A 19,837-nucleotide genomic window follows, 5' to 3' on the forward strand; every position below is an offset into this window, starting at 1 on the left:
GCCAGTCTATAACAGGGACAGGGCGACCTGTGTTCAGCAATGGACAGATAATGGCTGAGATGTTGATGATCATGATGATGAAGCTTAGTTAATTTTTAAACCACTATAAAAAGAAGAAAGTTCTTAATTTGTATTTTCTTTTGACGTCTTCGGGTATCTGGCAGGCAACATGATCGCCATTTCTAAGCCGTTTTTGTTTATGTTTGTAATCGATAGGTACTCCAAAGCTGATTTCGTAATTTACATCAATGTTATTACGATTGAAGTACACGTAATATTTTTGCGAGTAAATGAATAAATAATAAATCTTATAACCTGTTTAAATATGCAATTTAAATAATTATAGAGAGAAAAAAAATAAAAAATAAAAAAAACAAGCCCAGAAGTTCAAATAGGTATCAACGACATGCCAGTGACAAGTTAGTATATCATTTTTTTCTATTATTTCTCACTTGTTAAATATACATAAGTAGAGAAGAACACCATATCATTACATAAGTTAACATAATACCTGTTGGCATATATAATTGTGTGTGGAGCCTTCATGAAAAAATCTGCTCATTATTTAAAACTACCAACCAAGAATAAACGTAACAGAAAAAAAAAATTAAGAAAAAAAATGTTGTCTATGTTTTATTTCATTTTGGCGCCAATCGTTTTCAATATCGTGACAGCTAGGAATTTGCAACATCTGAGATCAGTGACTGGATATGCATATGGCTATCTATCTGATTGTGAGTAAATGTAATGTTTATCATCATCATCATCATCATTTAATTCTTTATCCGTCCACTGCTGGACATAAGCCTCCCCTATACATTGCCATAATGTTTATAACTATATACAATTCCTGGAACAATATGCTAAAAATATTCTAACCTAACCTATTTAAAATGCAATATACCCTGTCAGGTACCTTCTACGTGGTCTCCTCTAGAAACCATCGTGATGCATTCCAGGTGTATTCATCACGATGGACTAGCTGACCTGCCTTTTCATTCTAACCTATCATACTTCACTGATAGCCCGCCTGTGTATATCGTACCTGTGTACAAAAGTCGATTGCTTGGGCACCTCTGTCCTATTCGTGTTTCAACCGTGAAGCAGCTGTGTTTGCGTGGCTGTGTTTCAGTTTGAAGGGTGGGATATGGCGTGAATTTACTGGGTACAGAGGAATAACACCCGAGTCCTCAGGAATGGCAACGCATGGGGAGTATCATAGGCGAAACTGGTACTACTCATGTCTATAGGCGACGGTTACCACAGTCCATCAGGTGGGCTGTCAGCTTCTTTGCCATTTTAAGGCGTTTAAAAAAAAATCGTTAGCGCAGGCGAGGTTACCATACCATTATCATCTATTAAAACAAAAACCTATTGGCGCATGGCCAATAGGTTTTTATAACGCACTTTTAAAAATTGTATATTTTTTGCAATTGACGAGTGACGCCAAATTTGAGTCACATGTCAATTTCATGAGTCAAATTTTTGTACTAAAATTGTAATAAAAAATTAAATTAGTGTCATTAGTAAAAAAAAAAAAAACGATATGTCAGCCAACAATTGACAGATTTTTCTTTGCTGTTGTTTTTGACAATCTATATTAAAATGGTAAAATTCCAGACAATTTATCTTTTTGAAGACTAGGCAGCATGGTCTCCGACCTTAGCCTGTTCCAAACGGAACAAACGTACTAAAAAAAAAAAAAAATTAAAATGGTAAAATTGCTATATGAGTCCTATATGTAATTTATACTCAAAGTAAAACTAGAAACATTTAACTTTTAATACGATAAGTTTATTTTAGTAATAATTATAATTAAGAATACTATTTTATTTTTTTATTTCGATAACAAATGAGCTCCTATTTCTAAAGATTGAATGAATGAATGAATTTTATTTACTAAATATTGGTGATTGCCAATAGCAGGTCTTACTGGGTATAAAGACATAATAAGGTACCTATTATATCTCTATTAATTTCAATGCTCACATTTCAAATTGAAACACAGATATTAAAGTATAGCTGTGTGTGGTATACAGGTAACCATTTATTTTAGTACAGTCTCCCTCTTATAGAAAGTAGTAATGGTCGCCTATAATCATAAACAATAACATCAGTTTAATAGACTTATTAAAGACATATGAATTCATACCATACAATTTGACTACCGTGTCCCAAACTATCTATATTAAAGTATATCCAATTGAAATGGATAATTTTATCTTAAAATTTTTGCCTGTAAATAACCTAGTTAAATCCCACTACCTATCCTTATAATCACTTAGTCCTCCTTATTTCCTATTAGTTTTATGTGTGTTACCTTTGTATATTTGTATCTATTTATATATGTATATATATTTAGATATATAAATTTATTTATGTAAGTGTATATGATTGTACTGTCATAGATATTTATTATTTCATATTATTTTTACAGAACTATTTTTTTAACGCGCCACCTACCTGTTTATTCTTTGATTCTTTCTACCCAAAGATTGTATGGAAGAGATTGCTTAGCAATAAGACCGCCTTTTGTACTACAATATACTTATTGAGAATTGTTCAACAAATTTTGTAATGTTGGTGCAATAAAGTGTTAAATAAATAAATTAAAAAAAAAATTATATACAAGTATATATACTACAGTACTGTGATATAAGAAGGATAAATTTTATTAAACTGATCTATTTGTCAGTAATTCGTTTCATTAAATCAGTTGTATATAAGAAAACACCCCAATTTTAATATAAAAGAATGTCAAAATATCTGATAATTATCGAATTCTGGGATTTAATTTTCTTTTTAAATCAAATCATATTTATTTGCTTGTTACATGGTGATGAAATAAGGTGTTACATATATGAGTTAGTACATAATATGCAGCACCCCATAGGGATATGCAAATATTAAATTGTATTTGGTTTTATTTTTTATTATTACATTGAAATCACAAAATTTCTAATTACAACATTCTTAATGTCAAATCCTTACATCGACATAAATAGTACCATGAATATCATAAAATATTCTCTGATACCCATGGTATCTCCAATGCAGTATCATTTTTGGCCCTTCTTTATTCGATTCTTACGACACTCACGGGATAGAAAGGGGTGGCTTATTCTATGCCGAGACCACGGCCAATTATATTACGTATAAAAAATTACATAATACATGCCTTTTAAAAGTATTTAAAATGTTACAATATCGTCCTTTTGGACTTTGTGATAAGATTTATGACGAACGAAATATTATAGTTACTGAGTTGATTTGGGTATGAACAAAAAGAAGAAATTGAGTCCAAAAATTCGGAATTTAATTTCATGGTAGACTCCCCATTTTCTACTGTTCTTATAGCAATTTACAATTTTTTTTTCTCAATAGATGCTCACGTTATAGCAAGAATTATAATATTAAATCTTAACTTCAATCATTTAGGCAAAGTATTTAGTAATAAATAAAGTTAGTAGATTTTTTATAAAATAATTTATACGTTACGTATAATTAAATTTACAGGTCCTGGTAATGAAAATCCTATAATTATGTCAGAGGATAGTTTGAGAAAACTGCGCATTAAAGTCATAGGAGCTAAAATGACATCTGGGTGGATAAAAAAGAAATACAATTACTATCAAATGAACGAGATGGGCAACGACCCCACAATGGACTACAGTCGAAAGACCGTCTTATTTATAAGTGGATACTTCGACAATCCAGATTTTGCCGCTTCCAGAATTATGGAGTATAGTTACAGACTTCTCGGCTACAATGTGTTTTTGCTAGATATGCATAAATTTGTTGAGCATGATTACCCATCGTAAGTATAGTGTTACCTTATCAACATCATCATTCAGTTATGTATCGCTCCTGAACCATTTGCATATATTGATTTTCTGTAACATGTGTATTTAAGATCCATAATCTCGAATTTACCAGAGGGAGACTTTGTACTAAAGTCGATTGCTTGGCTACTTCTGTCCCATTCGTGTTTCAACCGTGAAGCAATTGTGTTTGCATGGCTGTGTTTCGGTTTGAAGGGTGGGATATGGCGTGAATTTACTGGGTACAGAGGAATAACACCTGAGTCCTCAGGAATGGCAACGCATGGGGGGTATCATGGGCGAAACAATATACTCTGTTATGTCCATGGTACTGCTTATGTCTATAGGCGACGGTTACCACTTTCCATCAGGTGGGCCGTCAGCTTGTTTGCCATTCTAAGTTGTATAAAAAAAAATTTAGAGATACGAGATGGTTCACGTTCACTTTATATAGCGAGGAATACTCTACACAGTCCAACTACTTTTGCCTGTATGGATTTGTTAAAAAATAACCTTTTTTCTCCATCAATATTATAAAAGAATGACTTATCTGTTTCACAATCGAATTAATATTTAAAAAATTGGCATAAGTATTTACTACATCGACTATTGTTTATAATTTTAAGTTCGCATTTTTATAATTTTGATTTATTAATAATTATTGTAGTAATATAATTAGTCGTATTGAAAATAATATTTAGGTATAGATATAAATTCCTCAATTATATATAAATATGGCCAAATAGAGAACTAATTTTATTATAAAGATTTATTTTGTCATAACTTTGTAATAACTGTATGCAGATATATTAAATGTGAAGAAGCTAACACAAATGCTTCTAATTACAATATTTCATTAGGGATCATTGTCGTGTGCATGTTTACTTTTTATTTATTTTATTTTTATATATATATTTATTTCAGAGTCACTCGGAATCTCCCGGCTATAGGAAAGCACACCGCTGAAATGCTATACAACTTGACTCAACAAAATGTAGGATTCGATCCTAAGAAATTTGAAATGGTTGGTTTAAGTCTTGGAGGGGAAACGATTAGCTTCATAGCTAAATCCTATAAAGCGCTCTCAGGTGTAAAGATAAGCAGACTCACTGCTTTAGACCCATCCGGACCCTGTTTTAGAAATCGAGGCCCAGATCGTAGATTGGATAAAAGTGATGCAGATTACGTCGAAGTGATAGGCACAAATATAGATGGATTAGGTATAGCTACTCCTGTGGGTCATGTTAATATTTATATAAATGGTGGAGAGTATCAAATGTCAGATATTTACTGGATGCCATGTGAAATGTTCTGTAGTCACATAAAGGTCTTTGAGATTTGGTTCTCGGCGTTACGGAATCAAGATTCTTTCATCGCGATCCAGTGTGATACGATGCAGCAAGCCAGGGATAAGGATTGTTATGACAGAAAACCATTTGTCACGAATCTACTTGGCCTCAAAGTGGATAAGACGAAGCATGGAATATTTTATTTAGCGACTACATACAATTATCCTTACTATATGGGCGAAAAGGGATTGAAAAGAGAAAACGAACCTGTTCACAATTTACTAAAAGCAACTAATAAAGCTGATATTGTTGTAGTATGAATTACTGTGTTTATTTTTAATTACCAATATTATCTTAAGAAATATTTTTTTTTTATACCACAGTGGTGGCAAAGAAGCATACAGCCTGTCTGATGGTAAACGGTTACTGTCGTTGTGGTGTCACGTGCGCGTTGGCGACTCTGAAGAAAGCCCTTTTTGAAGAAGAAGAATCAAAATAATTTAATACACAAAATAATCTTCTTGTCTGATATTGTAACTCTTGTCTGAATTGCTATATAGTAGGTTTAGCACAATGACATCTGGTTCACTCTTCATACTCGTGAACGGGTGCTGCCTGTAGGAACTGGTCTGTTTTGGTCACTGAAAGTGATTTATTATTATTATTTTATTATTATTATTTTATTATTATTGATTTGTTTTAATTATTTACCATACATTTTAAATTTTATGATCTGATACTGCTTAGTAGTTTGTATTCACATAAATTCATTATTTATGTAATAAAACTTTTTGAAAAAAGCAACAGCTGAGTTTCTTGCTCGTTCTTCTTGGCTGAAATTGCGTTCCAAATGGGCGGTAATGACAACTGAATATCCAAAATTGCTTAAATCTAAGTTTACTTGAATAAACATATTTCTTTCTTTATTTTTGTTTTTTTTTTCTTAATTTACTTATTAAATGTAATCCACCGCTTGCAAAAATTAAGTCATTGTGATCATCATATAAGCTGTTAACTGTCCACTGCTGGGGAGAAAGGGATTGTTAGTAATGGAGACTGAGAATCCCATTGCTAGTAATACACCCAACCAGGTCGACCTCCTCGCGGTTCTCCCTGGAAACTATCATGGTTAATTCCTGATGAATTATCATGATGGGCTAACTGGCCTGTTTTCATTCTCATCTATCACCCTTCACTGGTGCTCCGCCAGCGTATCCCGTTAGCGCAGGCGGGGTTACCATACCATTGTCACCCATCAAAAAACTGTCCACTGCTGAATATAAGCCTCCCTCTATTGGGGAGATTTGCCAATAGTTGTCACTCTTGTCAGGCGATTTGCGAGTATGAAAATACTCGATGTTCTATATTTATTATTATTTATTTATTTATTAAGTACAAACTACAATGTTATTTTATACATGGAGCAAATCATAAGCCTTACGGCTTTACCGTGTATCGCTGTCATTGACATTTCATCATCATCATCATCATCTCAGCCATTATCCGTCCACTGCTGAACATAGGTCGCCTCCATAGACTGCCATAAAGAATGGTCTCGAGCCACCTGCATATATTTACTCCCTGAAATGTATATGAGGTTGTCAGTTTAGCTAGTAAGGGTCATCCTACACTGCGTTTGCCCGTCACTCAAGTACCTTTCTTTCTCATAGATTGTCGGTTCTTTGAGCTATGTGACCAACCCAATGTCACTTCAGCTAGCTTATCCTTCGACATATATATAAGTAAAATTACATTTTATAATGTTAATATCTTTAACAAACTATATTAACCAAAAGTTATAAATAATGTCACAGTCATTTATAAAAACAAATTAAGCTGTGAATAGTGTACGATACATAGGTACGATTTAGATAGTACCCACACAATAAAAATAATACTAATCTATTGGATTACTGGATTGATAATTGGAGAATTGGATTACCTTAACCTTGTTATGTTTTGTATACTGTTAACTGTTTTTATATATTGTACGCTTATATAGCAGGACATGGAGATACTATTTAACTCATGTAATACCTTAATTTAACCTATGATCCACAATAAAGTCTTTGTATTTGTATTTATTTATTTGTATTTAAAAATCAACACAATAAAATATATTTTTTTTATTTTTAATTATTTAAACTTTAATGGACAATACACTTTTATATACATTTGGCGGACTTAACACCGGACGGTGTTCTCTATCAGTCAACCATTGAGCAAACAGAGAAATAAGTAAGCGGTGCATTATTGAATAGAGGAAAAATAAAAAGTAATACTTGATATATTTATATAATATAAACATATAATTAGACTAATATAAATATATACATAATATAAATAATACGTACATAAATAAATACATAATATATTATTATATATAAAAACTGTAATAAAAGAGCAAACAGCAGTCTAAATTTTCATAGTATTAACAAGTACTTGTAATGTACCTCTGTCTAAATTTATAGGTATTGTAAAAGACGAATAAGTAGCTAATTTCTTTATAATGTCAAATTTTCAAAATCATTTAATTGATTGCATAGATTTCTAACAAACGTTTTATGTACGAAGTGACATGGCCTACAGCCTCAATGGTCACGTACTGCGCGGTTTCAGAGATGTTTCCTCCCACAAACACTCAGGTTGTGGAATGAGCTCCTTGCCGAGGTTTTCCCAAGAGACTACAGCATGGGGTTCTTCAAAAGGGAGGTTTCTTCAGGGTCGGCAATGGTATTGCAGGTGTTCATAGGCTACGGTAACCACTTTCAGGTGGGCCGTATGCTTGTTTGCCACTCAATGGTATTGTGTAACGTCAAATTTTCAAAATCTTTTATTCAAACGTTTTTTGTTGACGCGAAAGATACGTTGTAAGTCAAGTAAACGAACATCAACTGTTACCGCTTGTAGGAATAAAACTTCAAAAGCGTTTAAAAATATTTGTATTTTTTCAATATTCTATTTAATTCACCATCGTAGGTACAACCCGCCATAAACTAAAATTTCATCCCAACCATCTGGACGAGTGGCGGTCCTCCACCGTGCGTTTTTCAAGGCACTTTCTTCCACGCACAACCACTCTTTGGAATCAACTTCCAGCAGCAGTATTTCCGTACCGATACGACAACATAACCTTCAAGAAAAGAGCATATTCCTTTTTAAAAGGCTGGCAGCACACCTGCAATGCCGTAGGTGTTGTGGGTGACCATGGGCGGCGGTAGTCACTTACCATCAGGTGAGCCGCATGCTCGTTTGCCCCCTGTGTTGTAAAAAAAAAAAAAAATTGTTAAAATGTGTCTATGAATCTGCGTAGTATGAAACAGAGTGTTTGGCATTGACCTTTTTTGTCTGTGTTTGCACTTGATAAGGCTAACTACATGCTATAAGTATTTTCCTAATTACTATTTTTATATTAACAATATGAGTTTATCTGATTGCCTTAGGCAAAATATGTATGAAATAAAGATAATTATTATTATTATTAAAAAAATATTTAACATATTGCTCTATAAAAAAGTATGTAAGATCTATAGATTAAAAATAGTCTCTCGGTCCCTATGTATAGGAATAACAATGTAGTAAATCCTATCGGTTACAAAAATAATTGTCAAAACAACTCAGGATTATCGAATATATTGAGTTACACACAAAAAAAATTGGCGAATGTGAAGTATATTGAAAATAAAAAAAAATCCCGTCCAAGTGCGAGTCAGACTCGTTAACCTAGGGTTTCGTACGAATTATAAATTAAAAATAATATATTGCAAATTTGTTTGTGACGTAACTACAAATTTACGGTTATCGGAAATTTTCCTTTACTTATGCAGTACAGCTATCTTTCTTGCTAAATTGCATTATTCTAGGTCAACAGGAAATATTCTATTTCGTATTCCCTCGAAAATAATAAAATATACGCCATAAATGATCGTATCTTTTGATTGCGTTGACTTAGAAGTTTGATTTTTCACAGTTTTGAAGGGTTGTAGGCTTCAGTATTTGATATTAATTTTAGTTTGGTAACTCCACGCGTTCCTGAGAAAAAAGGATCTTGACAGACGGGCCACAAAGTGATCCTATTGTGTAGACACATTGCTGAAGAAATTAGCTTTTTATGGTGTCTGAGACAAAGCTTTAAATTCAATCGAATCATATTTATCAAACAGAATCCAAAAAGTTGAAGTAAATAGCATCTAACATCTAACTGGTCGCTTGTGCGATTGGGTGTACCTCAAGGGTCTATACTTGGGCCATTCTTTTTTTTAATTTATATTAATGATCTTGCTTATCATACAGGATCAATGTGGTATAGTATTCATTGCAGATCATACGTCTTTTATTTTTAATATTAAAAGATTGACCAAAAATTTTGACGAAAAAAATTGCCTTTTGGAAATGGTTCATGACTAATAATCTAATATAAAACGTTAAAAAACAAAATAAGTAATTTTTTCTTATTCTAAAAATCACAATTTCAATTCTACTATAAAACTAAATTACAACCTCTTGATTTTATAGATTCTACTGTCTTTCTCGGAATCACTCTTGATAATAAAACTCAGTGGGATCTTCATAGTCAAAATCTTGCAACTTAATAAAAATTCTGCGGCATATGTTGTACGCAGGGTTAAACAATATATTAATATTGCCAAATTAATTTATTTTAGATATTTTTACAGTATAGTGTCTTATGAAATATTGCTATGGGGTAAAACAGCAGACATCCAAAATATATTTGTATTATAAAAATTTACAATTAGCGCGATTTATTCTATGGAATGTCATGAATCACTAAGAGATAATTTAAAGGAGCAAATATTCTCCTTGAAGCTTTACAATACATACATCCAACCTGTTTGTTTATACGCAGGACTCTTCAAATGTTTCTTAACAACGATCTCAATAATCTTAACACTAGATACAAATTCAAACTTACTTTTCCGAAGTATCGTTTCGAAAAACATAATAGGTCTTTTATGGGATTGGGCATTGAATGTTAATATTAGATACTGACGAATATTTTGGATTTGCCTTTTAATAAATTTAAAACTGTTATTAAAAACATTTATTTTTTTATTATTTATAACGCATTCATGTACATAATATAGAGTTGTTACAATGTTCTTATGATGAGTAAGTACATGAAACCCTATTTGGGAGTAGCAGTAGTAATTATATCGATAGGCAGTTAATATACATGCATTAATGTCAATTTACATTAAACAAAATAAACAACAATTTAAAATATCATAAAAATAATAAGAAGTCAGTCTAGTTATTGAGGTATATAATAGTTATGTCAATCTGATCAATTATTTGCAAGTCATGTGTGATTTGAACCGTGGCATTGCGCACTTTTGCATTTCAACTGGCTAAAAAGTCGTCAACTGAATAAAAACAATTTGCTATTAAATATTGTTTTAGTTAAGTATGAAATAATTTATTACATTATTTATTAAACAAAACTCATTGCACACTAAACGATTACTCGAATGACAATTGTGCATGGTGCTCAGTCAGTCAGTCAGTCAGTCAGTCATGCATGAGCTTTTTAATGATTATGTAATTTTAAATATCCGATATCCAAAATTACTTGGTCATTACAAAGTATACTAAAATAATACTAAAATAATGTTGAGAGAAAATTAAAAGAGTAACTGTTGTGTTTCTTGTGGGTTCTTCTTAACATATAATAACTTTCTGAATTTGATCCCGTGAAAAAGTATACTTGAATAAAGAAGATTTGAATTTCATAAATAAGGGTGCCATTTTCCCTTTTGATCTCCAGAATCCTGAAAATAAAAACTTTCTTTTTCTCTATTTTCTATATCTAATTTAACCTATGAAAATAATATCTAAATGAAATACCAGTTTTTTTTTTTTTTTATTATCTTAGACTATTATTTAACAGAAAAAAAAAATGCAAATTTTACAAGTAGACAGAATTTAAAATGCGTGTAAGGTCACTCAGCGAGAGCGTACATATTTAGCATTTAAATAGTAGAACAAAGTGGAGATTTTGTTAAAGTAATTATTAAATATTGAGAAAACCTAGCATGTGTGAGACGTTCATTGCGAAAGAAAATATAGTTATTAATAAATAAATTATCAAATATATGTAAGAAAAAAAAAAAACAAAATGCTGTCTATGATTTATTTGTTTTGCGCGCCAATTTTAATCCATTTTGTGGCATCTGTACCGGTAAAAGATACAAGATATATGACAGGATATAATACAGGCTATCTTTCAGAGTGTAAGTAAAATGGTATCTATTTGTGCCTTATAAGAATATTTGCTCTTCCCTGCGACTTTGTCCTATCGACTTTATCCTACTTTATATCTTTTGGGATATTTTTAAGAAAGAAATCTTAATCCGGCAGTTTCTTATAATAAATATACTTCTTCTCATTTAAGAGTTTCTTCTTGTCCGGGCAACTATTCATGCATTCTCTTCCAGCCAGCTCTATTCTAGGCCATACCTTTTTCTTTTTCATATTCCATTCTTCAAACCGAAACTCAGCCATCCAAACGGCTGCTTAGTGGCATAAACACGAGCGGAAGGAGTAGATTGTATGCACTCTCTAGTATATTATGAATATTTTCTTATTTTTGTTTTGTATGATTTAACGTAATAAAATATTACATTATCACGTTTTTGAATTTTTTTATTAGATTCTATATTTTCATATTTTTAATTGCGTCTGCGTCACCGGTTTAAGTTTACGTAAAAAGTAGCCTTTTCTATCCCACATAGTACATATATAACAAATTTCAGAGTTTTGTCAAGCTCTTAAGACACTATAAGGTAACAAACTCACTTACACATTTGTAATGCCAATAAGAATTTACAGGTCCCGGTAAAGAAAACCCAGTAGAAATTTCAGAGGAGAGTTTGAGAAAAATCCGTATTAAAGTCATAGGAGCTAAAGCGACACGTCGTTCGATAAGGAAGAAGTACAATTATTTTCAAATTAAAGAGATGGCCAAGGATCCCACAATGGATTACCATCGGAAGACCATACTTTTTATAAGTGGTTACTTTGATAATCCAGATCAACCGCCATCTAGAATCTTAGAGAATAGTTACAGATCTTTGGGTTATAACGTATGGTTGGCTGACGTCTATAATTTTGTAAAAGACCCATATCCAATGTAAGTATATCTAAACTAATCACATCAGTTTTTAACTGTCCACTGCTGAATATAAACCCATCCTTGGGGGGTTTTATCAGTAGTCACCACTCTTGGCAGGCATTGGATTGGCAACCGCAGTTAAGTATTGGAGATTAAGAGGGGCGCTGCTGCCTATTCCTCGCACTCTCTTAGTCGATTTTTATGACACTCACGGGAACGGAAGGGGTGGCCTATTCTATGCCGGGACCACACAGCAAAACCAAGTTAATTAATATTAAAAGAGGAAACGTTTTATTTTTTCCTTGAAATAGAAAACTCAAAAAATATTTAACGATTATAAAAAAATATCCACCTATGTTAAAAAGCTACATTAGCGAGTAACATGGGCTGTATAGTTTTATTTTTAAAAAACCTGCAACTTTTTTTATAACACAGGGGGCAAACAAGAATGCGGCTCACCTGATGGCAAGTGACCAACGCTGCGCATGAGTATTCATAACACCCAAGGCATTTCAGGTGTACTGCCGCCTTTTAAAAAGGAATATGCTTTTTTCTTCAAGATTACGATGTCGTATCGGTTCGGAAATACTGCTGCTGGAAATTTATTCCAAAGCGTGATTACGCGTGAAAGAAAGTGCCTTGAAAATGAATGGTAGAGAACCACTACTCATCCAAATGGTTAGAATGGAACTTTAGTTTGTGGCAGGTTGTATGGTGGTGAAAATCAGCAAAAGGTATCAATCCAAATAATTTCTCAGAACATTCCCCATGATATATTCAATAAAAGATGCATAGAGATACAATATCACTACGCAGTTTCAGTGGGTCGAGCCAGATATTAAAGCGCTGATGATCAATAACTCGAACAGCCCGACTTTGAATGCGGTCTAACGGAAAAAGCTGGTACTGTGGCGCTCCTGCCTATATATAGGTGAGAACAGTATTCCATATTTAGCCGGACTTGAGCTTTATACAATTAAAAGCGGTATTCCAGCGTGAAATACCGTCTCACTCTATTGAGCACTTCTAACTTTTTGGAGACCATCTTAGCCTTTTCTTCCAGATGACCGCAAAATGTCTGACTCGATTTATTAACAAGGGGAGTGCTCTGGAAGTGAGAAGATACGACAAACGACATCTTTTTTGCGGAGAAGGCGAAGACTCGTGTCTTTTGAGGGTTAAATGAATAAAGTTGTGTTCGCTCCAGATCGAAACTTGATAGAGTAAGGTTTCGATTAGACACAAGTCTATTCCGGTACTCATTGGTATGTACCCGCGAGATATTTGCATGACCTGTACTGTCATCCGCATATCAATGAATATTACTAATTTGTAACACGTCATTGAGATGCAGAAAAGACAGGGCTGGGAATAGTACCTTTCTTTCACACCAGTGTTCACAGGTTTTACGTCTGAGCATGCTCCGTCGACTACGACCATAATACTATGTTCTTTGAGAAAACTTTCAACTCTACTGCACAATCTTACAGGCAAACCTAATGAAAGTTTATTTTAAAGCAGCGCCCTGTGCCACACCTGATCACAGACCTTCGCAATATCCAGACTAAGAGCTAAGGCCTTACTTTCAATTGTCACTGCGTTGATGTATTAATAAAGTAAAAGATCACCGACCGAACGTCACTGTCGAAAGCCGTACTGTGATCACAGATCAGCTGGTGTACTTACTCGTTGTTATCATTAAAGTTCTTTATAAAGAAAGAGTTTGTAAAATAATTGAATTACTAAATAAAAATACCAAGTCAACAGAATGGTTTTTATTAAAAAAATATAATAAATATATATACACAATTAATATAACAAAACCAGCAAAATACTTGTCTCGAAATTTTCTGGTATATTGATTAGTTGAGGTTTTTTTTCTAAGGCAAACAATTTTCACATTAACATAGGTATTTATAGATTATTATTGTCATTTAATAGTATGGCGTTGATTACGTTAAAAGACAAAAAAACACGGTTCTTTGACACAAACGCTGCGTCATATTTGTTACAACATTTCTTGTAATTTTTTTATACCACAAAGGTGGCAAACAAATATACAGCCCGCCTTATGGTAAACGGTCACTGTAGTCTATATATGCCCGCAACACTAGGGGTGTCACGTGTGTAGTGCTAGCCCTGAAAAAACAATAATAAACCTTTTCGAAGAACCCCATACTGTAATGTACTGAACCCTATATAGTCTCTAAGGAAAACCTCGGTAGGGAGTTTATTCTACAGCCTGAGCGTTCGCTGTAAAAAATCCCTTTGAAACCGCATTGTACGTGACCATTTAGGTTCAAGCGTATGAGGATAAACTCTCTGTCGATGGTGAGCGATGCGATGATAAAAAATGGCTGTGGACATCATTTAAAAAAAATCCTTAGAACACAATCCGTTATACAAGCCATAGAACACACAAAGGAAGGCAAAGTCTTGCCTTAGACTGAAGGGTTCGATACCGCCTGTGAGCTTGGGATCGTTGACAATTATTTTTAAATAAAAAGATATTATTCATGTATAATATAGAGAACTTTTACATTTCAGAGTCACACGAAATGCGCCTTACGTTGGACTTCGTGTTGGTGAAATGTTATATAACTTGACTCTTCAGAATGTTGGGTTTGACCCTAAGAAATTGGAGTCTCTGGGCTTGAGTCTCGGTGGACAGATCATCAGCTTTATGGCCAAGTCTTTTAAGGCATTATCGGGTACTAAGTTAAGCAAACTCACTGCTTTAGATCCTACGGGAGCCTGTTTTAGAAGATTAGGCCCAGAGGGAAGACTAGATCAGAGTGACGCTGATTATGTGGAGGTAGTAAACACTAATATGGATGGTTTAGGCATGGCTACTCCTGTGGGCCATGTCAATTTCTACGTCAATGGTGGAGAATATCAACTATCTGATGCATACTGGATGCCCTGTGAATTGATGTGTAGCCACATTAGGGCCTACACGTTGTGGTACTCTGCATTAAGTAACCCAAATGGTTTCGTAGCAATGAAATGTGATTCAGTGCAACAAGCTAGAGATAAGGACTGTTATGATAGACAACCGTTAGTTACTAATCTTCTGGGTCTCAATGTAGACAAGACTAAACATGGTATATTTTATTTGGCCACATACCATAATTATCCTTACTACATGGGTGAGAAGGGATTGAAAAGAGAATTTGAGCCTATTTCAAATGTACTTAAAGAAATAAACAAAGAAGATGTTCTTGTTGTATAAAATTGTGTAGTTAAAGTTATAGCTAGGCCACACGAACGAATCTTTTATTTATTTATTTATTTATTCTTTATTGTACACAAAAAAAAAAATATTACATATAATATATATAAAATAAAGGTGTACAATAGGCGAGCTTAACTCTGTAAGAGTTCTCTTCCAGCAAACCCTGAGTGGAAAGGAGCATTAATTATTTATTAGCGGGCAGTATGCGTACAATAATAGAAGGAAACATTATTGATGTTTCTATTAAAACATATGAAAAATGCTGACTACATAAATAACTATAATCTACATAAATAATATAATAATCTTTATTTCTTCTTACTACTTCAATTCTTGTTTATTGTAAAATTGTAAATAGTTTAAAATACTTTAGAAGCATTTTAAGAGCGTCAATGTATTGCCCGATAACATTCAGGAACAATATCATACGTTGATTTTTCAGTCTCTTCAGAATGTGGTCTTGATCTCTTGTTCTTTAAGTCTAGCTCTATATTTGTTTTTAATAAACAATAAATATTACTTTAACTCTATAAAGGATTTTATTTTGTTAAATATATAAGAAGAATAGAAAAATAAATAAGAAAAACAGAAATTACAATCCGATTAATAATTTAAATTTTATCCCTTTGTTCTTTCTGTTTTCTCCCATCATCGTATATCGTACCGTAATCGATCCAAAAGGTAACAAACAAACAAAAAGCAAACTCACTTTCATATATACGTATAAACTCCATTCCGCAGTTTCGTCCGTCTGAATTAATACGAGTATATAAAGTCAGACATGTGCACGTCTAAATCTCTGGCGCCTGATGTCAGACTGATCGTTTGATAGTTGCATCCTCTACTGGTGCATCTGAGACAATGTATTATATCTATTGTACAAAAACTACAAAGGTTAAAACATAATTTTTAAGATATTTGCATATTTATTTAGGTATCTGTCTGTTTGTTTTTTTCTGGTATTATGTAGAAACTATTGCAACAATTTTAAAGCGGCTTTAGCGGCAAAGTAAAATTCCTAAAAATCTAATAAAAAATCTAATGTATGTATCCTTGACGATGCATTTAGAAGTGACCCAATTAGTTCGTTTTTATAACCTTTTATATTTTATACCACTGAGGTAACAAATAAGCATATGACACACTTGATGGAAAACGGTTACTGTAACCTATAAATGCCTGCAATATCACGGGCATTCTCTAGATATCTCTTTACCTCGTTTTTGAAAAGTCCCATGCTGTAGCCTCTTGTAAAAAACTCGACAGGGAGCTCATTCCGTAATCTAAACGTTCGTGGGAGTAAGCATTTCTGACCACGCTGTACGCGACCATCCAGGCTCTAAGGTGTGAGGGTGAACTCTCTATCGATAGCGAGCTGTACGATGCTAAAGAATGACCGTGGGCATCATATTGAAGGATTCCTCTAAGCACAATCCGTTGTACAAAAGGTAGAATACGTAGAGTATGGCAAAATCTTTCCTAAGACTAAAGAGTTCGATACCGCTTAGAAGCCTGGGACCAGCGACAATTTTAATAGCTCGTCGTTGCACCAAGTCGAAAGGTTCAAGCTAATATCTAAATGCTTCCGCCCATAAGTGACAACAAATTAACTTAATTAACTTGCAACGAATATTAGATACTTAGTTTGATTGTTAGACTCTTTCTTTAGGTCATATCTTGCAAACTAAATTAGAACTTCTTGACTTTTTTATAATACAGGGGGCAAACGAGCCCCCTGTATTATAAAATATAACTACCGCCGACCATGGTCACCCACAACACCAACGGCATTGCAGGTGTGCTGCCGGACTTTTAAAAAGGAATATGCTCTTTTCTTGAAGGTTATGATATCGTATCGGTTCGGAAATACTGCTGCTAGAAGTTGATTCCAAAGAGTGGAAGAAAGTGCCTTGAAAAATGTACGGTGGAAGACCACCACTCGTCCAGATGGTTGGGATGAAACTTTAGTTTATGGCGGGTTGTATGGTGGTGAAAATCAGCAGCAGGTATCAATCCGAACAATTCCTCAGAATTTAACTTTCGAATGAGCTGTAACTTTACATATATCTTTAGTTTTGGTGACTGTGGAGTACAGGCCACATATATTATTTATAGCTTTATGTTATAACAATCGATCCGACCCGGCTTCGCACTAGTTGACAGAATTTTCGAAAATCAATACTGATCGGTTATTTAGGTCGGTCTATACTGATCGGTTTATATAAAATGCTATAGCATTTTATATGTAATTATTTAGATTGACATAACTTTTTTATTTATGAACCAATTGAAATAAAAAAAAACATTAAATGTTAAGTGGAGCAAACCGCAACGCATTAGTGAAACCTGCATGCAAATCGGTTAAGCTGTTTCTGAAATTAGTGTGCACAAACGTACATACAAACAGACAAACAGACAGACAGACAAACAGACAAACAGACAAACAGACAAACAGATAAACAGACAAACAGACAAAAATTCTAAAAAAAATGTTCTATTGCGTGCGTATATTAAAGCCCTATTAAGTTTTTCTTATGTCTTTCATGTACACACAGCGACCAGTCACGATTTTATTTATTTATTCATTAGTACAAATATGTGTACATGGCGGACTTAATGCTAAAAGCATTCTCTCCCAGTCAACCATAGGGAAGTGTCAGAATACTCGAATGCGGTACTACTAATTATTGATATACATACATACTAAAATTACATATATAAACGAATAAATATATATAAATAACAAATATACTTACACATATATGACATATACTATATTATACACGAAATTGAGAATAATATAAAGTACTTACTGCTCGGATAAAGTACAAGAGTGAGCATGAACGTTTTTTTGAAAGACGGTTTAGTCGGTAGTCTCTTAATGGCATCAGGAAGCGCGTTCCAGAGTCATGAAGAATGTAGGAGAAAAGAGTTTGAAGCGTAACCAGTACGGTGAGAGGGGAAAGAGAGTGGAGAGTATTATTGGAACGAAGGTTACGTTCGTGAGTTTCAAAAAGATAATGGAATTTATTCCTTAAGTAGTTAGGAGACTGGGGGTTTCGAAAAAGAGTGTCGAGAGTACAAAGAGTTCTAACGTTTCTGCGTTGACGAATGGAAAGCCACTTGAGCTGAGACCGATATAAAGAAATGTGATCGAATTTGCGGAGATTGAAGATAAAGCGTATGGCTTGGTTGAGGAGACGGTCCAGCTTATCGAGAAGATCTTCATTAAGATCTGGATAACACACATCAGCATAATCAATAATCGGAATAATAAGTGCGTGAACAAGATTAATTTTTGTAGCGATAGGCAAAAAGTTTTTAAAGTTATTTTATTATATGTATTGATTTACCAAATTCGAAACTAACAAGCAACTCTGTTTCCTTTTGGCTTCCCTTTACGGTCCTAGTCTTCTAAGTTCCTTTCGTCAATATACATATATTTCCAATTTCCATTCCTGATTTCCTTTGTCGCCTACAATATTAATACAATATATGATTGTCAATATATTTTCGTAATGGCCGACGTCACAAGATGGCGGATCATAATATTTTTTTTCAATGCCCTTAAGAGCGTTCATGACAAAGTTATAGCAATTTACTGTCGCAATTATTCGTTAATTTTCAAAAATAGTTGAACATATTTCAATGTTTCCGAGTGATTTTTTAAAAAATGCTTTCGATAATAAACTAAAATATTAATCATGCAATAATATTATTATTATGATGTCACAATTTAAATTTTGATGGCAAAACTATATTTTATAAATAGATAGTAGTTGTAGATTTAAAGATTTAATTCCTTAATACTTTTTTTAAAATAATCATTCAGAAATATTGAAAATTGTTAGTTTTTTTGGAAGCAAAAGTTATGAACGCTCTTAATATATAATTAATACGTCATACAACTTAAATTATTGAAATCAACAACGTAATGACGTTATATGTACACTGACTTTTAAATACATTGCGAAAAATAAAAAAAACAAAAAAAGACCCGGTCAAGTGCGAGTCGGATTCGTGGCATGAGGGTTCCGTGCAAAATCATCAAGTTTAATTTTTTTTTGTGAAATACTATAAATATAAGATTTTAGATTTTTTTTCCTTTACTTGTACTTTATCATTAAAATTTGTTCAATCGTTTGGGTATTATTAAGTAACAAACATTTTTATAAATTTTGACATTTTTAACCGACTTCAAAAAAGGTTCTATGCACCACTGTATATTTATCAATTTGGGTATTATAATAAAAAGTAGTCTATGCTCTTCTTCAACCCATATATTACTTGTTTACTACATTTTATAATAAATTGGTAAAATAGTTAAGGTGCTAAAAAGCATTAAACAAATAAAGTACAT

General features: G+C 33.1%; 2 protein-coding genes across 2 annotated transcripts; both read left to right on the top strand.

Annotated features, from left to right (window-relative positions):
- The first annotated feature begins 172 nt into the window (after positions 1–172).
- LOC113521405 (lipase member H-A-like) lies at positions 173–5,552 on the top strand. Its single transcript, XM_026906935.3, has 3 exons — positions 173–734; positions 3,517–3,817; positions 4,746–5,552. Exons 1-3 carry the CDS (start codon positions 545–547, stop codon positions 5,428–5,430), a joined length of 1,176 nt encoding a protein of 391 aa, XP_026762736.3. The 5' UTR covers positions 173–544; the 3' UTR covers positions 5,431–5,552.
- Positions 5,553–11,090: 5,538 nt separating this feature from the next.
- LOC113521485 (pancreatic lipase-related protein 2-like) lies at positions 11,091–15,712 on the top strand. The gene is made up of 3 exons (XM_026907011.3): positions 11,091–11,361; positions 11,960–12,260; positions 14,790–15,712. Exons 1-3 carry the CDS (start codon positions 11,247–11,249, stop codon positions 15,472–15,474), a joined length of 1,101 nt encoding a protein of 366 aa, XP_026762812.1. The 5' UTR covers positions 11,091–11,246; the 3' UTR covers positions 15,475–15,712.
- Positions 15,713–19,837: the final 4,125 nt, after the last annotated feature.

Source organism: Galleria mellonella, unplaced genomic scaffold (genome assembly GCF_026898425.1).
Source record: "Galleria mellonella isolate WM207_F2 unplaced genomic scaffold, CSIRO_AGI_GalMel_v1 utg99, whole genome shotgun sequence".
Classification (NCBI taxonomy): domain Eukaryota; kingdom Metazoa; phylum Arthropoda; class Insecta; order Lepidoptera; family Pyralidae; genus Galleria; species Galleria mellonella.

Coding starts and splice junctions, on each gene's coding strand:
- LOC113521405 (XM_026906935.3), top strand. CDS start 545: ATGAAAAAATCTGCTCATTATTTAAAACTACCAACCAAGAATAAACGT. Junction 735..3,516: donor ATATGGCTATCTATCTGATT/GTGAGTAAATGT, acceptor TTAAATTTACAG/GTCCTGGTAATGAAAATCCT. Junction 3,818..4,745: donor GTTGAGCATGATTACCCATC/GTAAGTATAGTG, acceptor TATTTATTTCAG/AGTCACTCGGAATCTCCCGG.
- LOC113521485 (XM_026907011.3), top strand. CDS start 11,247: ATGCTGTCTATGATTTATTTGTTTTGCGCGCCAATTTTAATCCATTTT. Junction 11,362..11,959: donor TACAGGCTATCTTTCAGAGT/GTAAGTAAAATG, acceptor AAGAATTTACAG/GTCCCGGTAAAGAAAACCCA. Junction 12,261..14,789: donor GTAAAAGACCCATATCCAAT/GTAAGTATATCT, acceptor TTTACATTTCAG/AGTCACACGAAATGCGCCTT.